At 40.0% G+C, this 7500-nt stretch overlaps 1 protein-coding gene across 1 annotated transcript in view; it reads right to left on the bottom strand.

Annotated features, from left to right (window-relative positions):
- The window catches only part of LOC138002689 (uncharacterized), a 27600-nt gene that overhangs the window by 399 nt on the left and 19701 nt on the right, over positions 1 to 7500 (bottom strand). Inside the window, exons 10-11 of the mRNA XM_068848688.1 lie at positions 5531 to 5616; positions 1 to 2958 (exon numbers count right to left, since the gene is read on the bottom strand). The exon at positions 1 to 2958 is cut by the window's left edge and continues 399 nt beyond it. Coding sequence (XP_068704789.1) covers positions 2314 to 2958; positions 5531 to 5616 — 731 coding nt within the window. The 3' untranslated portion in view covers positions 1 to 2313. The remainder of the gene's footprint in view (positions 2959 to 5530; positions 5617 to 7500) is intronic.

The following is a 7500-nucleotide window of genomic DNA, read 5'->3' on the forward strand; positions in this document are numbered from 1 at the left end:
TTTACCCATTCTCAACCAAAAACTAAGTTGTTTGGAATACCGGCAAACGCCTTTTCCCAGATCTAGACACCTGTCTCACACTAAGAGAGGAGCTTCATCCTTTCTTGTTCACACTAAATTAATGATAAGAGAAATCCTTCATCTATAAAAGCTGTTACAGTGATATTACAACCAGTACCGAATTCAAAAAAATAACTTTAACCTGAAACAGCGTCATCGTAAAACGTATAAGGCTACACAATACAAGCGCGTGCCTCTGGATGCTCTCGAGATCATTCGATAGGTAGGCGGAGGTTTGAAAAGAAAAAAGAAAAAGAAAAAAGAAAAGAAAAAAAAAAACCAGGCTCACTCCAAGATCGATCTGATCAAAAAGCAGAAAGCCACTGTTAAGTCGGCGGGCTTGACGCCGCACTTTTTAAGTTGTGTCACGTTACAGAGACGCCTGTTAGCCTTCTCAGTGATGTAGTCCCAGCGGGCACCTCATGTCAAACCATTGGAGATAAACACACCGAGTAGCTTGAACTACTTGGCAGTTTAAATAAGAGTACCAACCTCGGGAAGAGGCTGCCACTGACAACTATCATACTTTAGAAGGCCAAGAAACATCTCTTTACATTTGCATGGATTCAGTTTCATATTGTTGTTACATCCAAATGCTTGAATATCGGAGACTGAACATTTATCAGGCAATTATTCGCCAAAGGCGAGGTGAATAATTGTCTTACCATAATAAGCATAATAACATAAATTATTATTTTAAAAACATGCACTTTCTTTAAAACAATTAATTTCTTCGTCTGTCACCTCGACAAAACGGCTTGCGGCCATTTTGAAAAACCGCTTAGGTTATTATCGTCCTATAATCACCTCAAGGGCAACCAATCAGCGAGGAGAATTTTCAATAATCACCTATGTAATTATACTAACGCTCATTAATGACGGAGACCTAGGTACAATCTCAAGTGCCGTCAGTTCATCAACAAACTTGATCCTAGGACCTCAATTGCTAAAGTAGGTCATCTACCATGATTGCGCAAAGGATGGGCCCCAACCAAGATCCCTGAGAGATTCCACCGTTAAGACGCAGGGAAGTCGATGGGTTTGGGCAAATACGCACAAATTGTGTTTTGTCTAGGAGGAAACTAGCAACGCATCTTACTAAGCTTTTGTGCAGATCGTAATTGAATAACTTTTATAACAATACCTTATGATCGAATCCCATATGGAAATCTGCGAAAAAATAACAGGGCAATTTCCTCTATCAAGAGCCTCAAGGGTGAAGTAGAGCAAAAATACAGCTTGAAATTCATTATCATTACTACTACTCAGTCTCCTCCTGCAATTTTTTCCTGGAAAATGTCTTAAGATTAGGAATTGTTGGGTGCTTTAGCTCCTGATTTTAGCCCTTCTTTTACCACTAACAGTCTTGCTTTGATGCTTTCCTTTTCCAAAATCCTGCTCTAAAATCTAATTTTAGCTACGCAGCTATTTTTAAAGGCACCTGATTGGCCAGCTGTAATGTCGTAATGGAATTTTAAATATGCGTGGCATTGGGAACGAGAAATTAAATTAGCTTTGAGAAACTAAAAATGGATTTAAAAAGCTATGATGGGGCATGGGTATTCGTTTGCTTACCTAATCTCCTCTTGTTATTATCGAAGTTTGGTTAAAATTTGCTTTTCCAAACACCCAACAGTTTCATGACAACTCACAGCTGTAGTTTTTCCCATCTATTTACCCATATGATACATATCACTAAGAGCTGGCAGCAAGGGTGCCAGTCATGATTACCTTTGCGTGACCAACATTAAATTGAAAAGTTACTGTTTTACTTTCGAAATGACAGTTCGCGACATCTATGTTAGCTACAAAATTTGCCGCCACTTTTCCAATGAGAGACAAAGCCACTAACCATGTGCACGCGCGCAAATTTTCACGCTTCCAGATAGTTCTATGAAATTGACCGGGATCCTGATTGGTTCATCACATCGCAGTTTAAGGGCTTGTTGTGGTTAGGCAGCGGATTGAATAACCACTCTTAAATCGTAACTTAATAATCTTTTAGCGATTTGCCTAATCCTCTTCTAAGAAATAATTTCTAAAGTTATGACACAAAAATTTTAAACTGCCCCTGGCCTAACTTTTTTTATTATTTTTTGCATTTGCATCGACTCATCCAGTAAACGGCTTGGAGGCGAAAATATGTATCACTTTTAACGAGGCGCGACTACTTATCTACCGTATCTGCAAAAAGATCTATTAAACAAAAAATGTAGGTTACGGATGTTTTAACATGATCTTTATGTTGGGTATTTAATGTAACCAGAGGTTCAAAGAGTAGCTCTTCGCCGGAGCGTGATTAGCGTCGTTGCCAAAGTCGTGTTTAGGAAAGGTTTTAACGAAGGAAGCTTGATTAGCCTCTGTTATTCCAATTCCGTGATCCGCTCGATTGCAAGTCGCGCCCCCTCCACCAATCATCAGCACAGCTCCATCACCGCCGCTCCAGTCGCACCAGAAGCCGATTTGAGTCGCATTTTGAATATTACCATTGCATGTAGCTTGTTGGAAACCATCCGTTGTGTCATACTGGCCGCCATATTGAATTCTGCAATTTCCCAAGCAACGATTAGATGCCCACACTGTACCATTTCTGAAGTCACCATAACTGGTCATTTTCGTCCGGAATGTCTGTCCACCCAGACAGTCACCTGTGGTCTGCAACAGAGCGGTATGTTGAGGGTCATCACTGCGCGTGATCTTGAACTCTTGACCGCTGACCAACCAAAACGCTTGCGATATCATGTCAGTGTTGCTAGATGGATTAGCTGTTTCTCCAAACGCAACATTCTTGTCATACCACCATTTTCCACTATCAATCATCCAGTTTTTGGAGTCGCTGTTCGAAAATCGAGCAGTGAGAGTCCAAGCTTGGCCAGAAGTTGTCATGTCACAATACAACTAAGAAAGAGGTATTAAAAGAGGCAACTTGTCAATCTGTTATGTAACAATACGCTTCTAAAAAAGAAAATACATAAGCATATCTCATATGTCTTACCAAACCGCTGAACAATAACTGCAGTTTACTAACTATACTGGCTTTTTCCGTCAAAAAATTAAACCGAGCACGCTATGGAAATAACAGTATTTTTTTACTGATAAATTTAGCGTGGTTTCCACACAAATCTATGTATCAACAGTTATCTTTGTATTGCAGGTAAAGTAGGCTGTCAAGTTGAAACCTATTTTCAGCTAAGTGAAACCTAATTGAAAAGAACTAACATAATGCCTGTTTTCAGAGAGCTCAACGTTCGTTGGCAAGCTTCGTTGTACTTCAGTTTTGTGATGGAACAGTGCCTTCGTTAGTTCGTCGTGCGTGCAGGATGTGCTTCCATTGTATTATTTAAGTAATTTGATATAATTTATTCGTTTCGTTTCAGCTCTACCAGTATTTAAGGTTAATATAGTCATTCTTATTTCAATTTCGTTTCGTTTACAGTAGTTAACCCAAATGTCTTCGGCCTGAGCAATTTTCTTCTGTACGCTGTTCAGTGCAGCCCAGCTTTAAACGATTTTGCATAAATCTCTGGGCAATGCCGAGTCCTTTGTCTCGCTACCAAGGCAGTTAACAGTTCCAAATAAAGCGTGTAAGCGTGTTCGAGGTTGTTAGTAATTATTATTCTCGTTCCTAGAGCTGCGATCCCTTTGGCCAGCGCCAGGGATCAATCTGAGACGCTGGCCAAAAGGATCGCAGCTCTGGGAATGAGAATAAGTAACTGAGTATAAACACGCTGGAGTGTTTGCTACCCTGGTGGAAATTACACTGTTTTAACCAAGTAATTGCCAATTTTGCCTTATTACAGCATTAAAACGTTTGTACTACCAAAGTTATCCTGGGTTACATCGTGTTTCAATCTGACTCCTGGCTTTATACTTTGTGATTAAAAAAAATAAAAATTGATAACTTGTTAGACGTCGCTTACATGAAAAGGAGGGTGTACAAGTAAAGTGCAGGTTTCAGGTTGCACCTAACTTAAACAGCCCAAACCTTTACAAAAATGCTAATCTTAGGCTTAAATATTATTTTTTAGGCCTAACTGATGTTGTTAACATTAATAAAGGTTTGGGCTGTTTCAGCTGTCGTGAAACAATGGCCTGCAACTCTCACCTGCAACCTGCAACCTGCAACCTACAACCTGCGGTTTATATCCTTCAATCTGCCTTAATGATATCCCCATTCCGTAACATCAACTATGGCGAAAACTAATTGTAAAGAATTAACTGAACGCCTGTTTTCAGATAACACAGCGCTCGTTGGCAAGCTTCGTTGTACTTCATTTTTGTGCTTGAACAGTGTCTTCGTTAGTTCATCGTTTGTGCAGAATGTGCTTGCATTGTATTAGTGAAGAAGTATGGTATAATTTATTCGTTTCATTTTCAGCTGTACCAGTAGTTAAGGTTAATGTATTCATTCTTGTTTCAATTTCGTTTCTTTTACAGCAGTAAACCCAAATGTTTTCGCCCCCAGCAGTTTTTTTCTGTACGCGTTTCAGTGCAACGAGACATTTAACAATTTTGTATATTCCGTTTGCAGTCCTTTGTCTCGCCACCAAGGCAGTTAACAGTTCGAAATCGGTTAGTGTTAAACGCAGACTGAAGACTGCAGACCAGGGGTAAAATGCAGACTGTGTTTGGGCCGACTAGCGGCCGAATGATCAAATTGTGAATTGATATTGATTAGGTCACGTGTTACGGTTGCACATGGTTTAGGTCTAAGCAGTTTCGTGTCGGGGACCGTGAATGTTACGCTCGTTTGTCGAAGTTTTGCACTTTCCCTACCGTTTTAACGCACAGAATATATATTTAAGTATCAGGTTTGCAATTTGCCTTTACCCAGTAAGTTGTTAAATTAGGCTTTGTGTTGTTCAGTTTTTACCGTAGGCGTAGATGACGTAAAATGATCCTAAACAACACAAATGTCACAAATTGTGGAATCGTCGGTACTTAAAAGTTGTAAACAATCATGAGATGACCGGCATCAGTAAAGCATTGTGTTCTACAAACTACGCGTCAAAAATTCTCTATGCAAATTGTCCCCCGAGGCCTGAAATAAATAAACCCGAGGCCTAATTAGGCCTAAAACAATACTTAGGCTTAACTGTTAACATTTCTAATGGGTTTGGGCTTTTTCAACAGTTAAATTATAACCTCAGTCTGCATTTTACCCCCGGTCTGCAGTGTGCAGTCTGCAGTCTGCGTTTTACACTGACCGGTTCGAAATAAAGCTTTTTCGAGATTGTTAGTAATTATAAACACGCTGGAGTGTTTGCTACCCTGGTGGAAGTTACCCTGTTTTAACGCAGTAATTACCAATTGTACCTTAGTACAGCATTAATTTTTTACTACCAAACCTATCCTGGGTTACAGGTTTATTCCAACGGATTATGGAAAGGAAATATATATCGCGGTTCAATCTGATTCTAGGCTTTATACTTTGTGATAAAAAATTGATAACTCGTTAAATGTCGCTTACCTGAAATGTAGAGGAAACCGTCGATATCCAATATATTCCATCAGTTGCTTTACTGTTTCTTTTCAATATTCCCTCACATGATATTACTGTGAAAAAGAAGAGATTATTTATTTCAACGTTATTTAAACAAGACATGTTTCGACCGATCTTCGATCATCTTTAGTTGCAAGTGTTACAGTTAAAAGGGACACGGTCAGCTGTTGCACACATGTGCGCACTGAACACCATTTTTTAGCATTTTCGTTAGTCAAGTTAGGAACGGTTCATTATTTAAAAGGATGATCGGGTCAGAGAACAGAAAGGGCTTTCAAAAATGTTCTCACTATTTTTTTTGAAAATGTAAGGAAAATTCGCACTGAGGGTGCGTTCCTTTGGGATGACCTTAAAAAGGATCACTTATCCAAGATCACTTGGATCAAGATGCATCAAAGGAACCGAAAAATCCTTTTCCAGAGTGGATTCATCGGTTTCTTTGATGCATCGTAATCCAAGTGATCTTGGATCAGTGATTGTTTTTCGGATCATCCCAAAGAAACGCACTCTGAAGCTCACGGTGTGCAACTGAGCACGCCGGAATTTTGACAGGTCACGGAGCAACGCTGACACATATTCACGAATTCACACATATTCGTACCTATATACTTTCAAAGTGACCTACGAGAATAGATGGTTTTCACAGTGACGTCATCAAATTCTAAAATCAAAATCGCACTGATGTAATTTGAATTTATATCTATAGGAGGTTGAAGATGACCTCGAAATGAACCATTTTTCAAGTTCCGAGTTCCAAGACGTCGTTCGTTTCGAAAACGGTTAGGATGAAACGAGGACTGCGGACTGCAGACTGCGGACTGCGGACTGCGGACTGCGGACTGCGGACTGCGGACTGCGGACTGCGGACACGGACCGCAGACCGTGTGTAAAACATGAGTATAAAATGTGGACTAAAGGCTGCGGACTAGGCACGTAACGTGGAATGGGTACAAAACACTGTGAAAAAAGCACAGAGCAACGAAATGGCGGCAGCCTGACGACAAGAATTGAACCATAGCGTTAAATTGTGGTGCTATAAGACGCGTTTTTTTTTTAGGCTGCTGAAAACAACGATCATTAGTTCAAGGTTTTAGTTGAAATTGCAAAACGTTTTTATGTTGTATTTATCTGAGGGAAGACACGAAAGTAATTTATGGAATTCTTCGCGGGTCACCAGCTTTATGTTTAGAAAACGAGAAATTTGAAGGACTGCAGTGGGAGATGCCATTGCGATATTAAGACAGGGGTCTATTTGCCTATTTGCAAAATAGATGTACAACTTTTTGTTCACCTCATTGTTGCACGGGTTGCACGAGAAATCTGGTACATGAAAGATTTGTGAAAAACGGTTCTTTAACGGGAGACAAAATATCGGTGTTAACCGCAACAGGTTAGCGTGTCATAGTCCCTTTGGCCTGGGTTGAGATTGAAAGTGGACAGGGAAAGCATGCTGAACTGGCAGTTGTGTTGGATAAACTACCGGTTGACTGTCTCCTTGGAAGATCATCATCCTTTGGGCAAACAACGTCTCTGGAAAATGTTCTTGAGCAGTGGGAAAAAAAGTTTCAGGTCATAATTCTAACACTAACGAAGCCCTTGTATTGAAACGACGTCAAAAGATGCCCAAAAGGGACCTGACGCGTTAATTAATTACGCGGGAAAACTCACTGAAGAAAATGAAAAAAAGAGCTTGAACAATCACACGGAAGTGGACATGGGTAAGAATGAACTCCCCATTAACATTCTTGACAGAAATAGGAATCAATTGACCGAAGATCAGATGGCAGATGTAACACTTGACAAGGTACACAGAGGAGCGTCTGAAAAGGCTCCACATGAAACAAACAGATATTTAATTGAAAATGGGATTTTGAAGCATCGCAAATTCCTTGAAGCCGAAAACAATGGAACGAGGTATGTTGACAGAAAAGTCGTAC

Source organism: Montipora foliosa, chromosome 5 (genome assembly GCF_036669935.1).
Source record: "Montipora foliosa isolate CH-2021 chromosome 5, ASM3666993v2, whole genome shotgun sequence".
NCBI classification, from domain to species: domain Eukaryota; kingdom Metazoa; phylum Cnidaria; class Anthozoa; order Scleractinia; family Acroporidae; genus Montipora; species Montipora foliosa.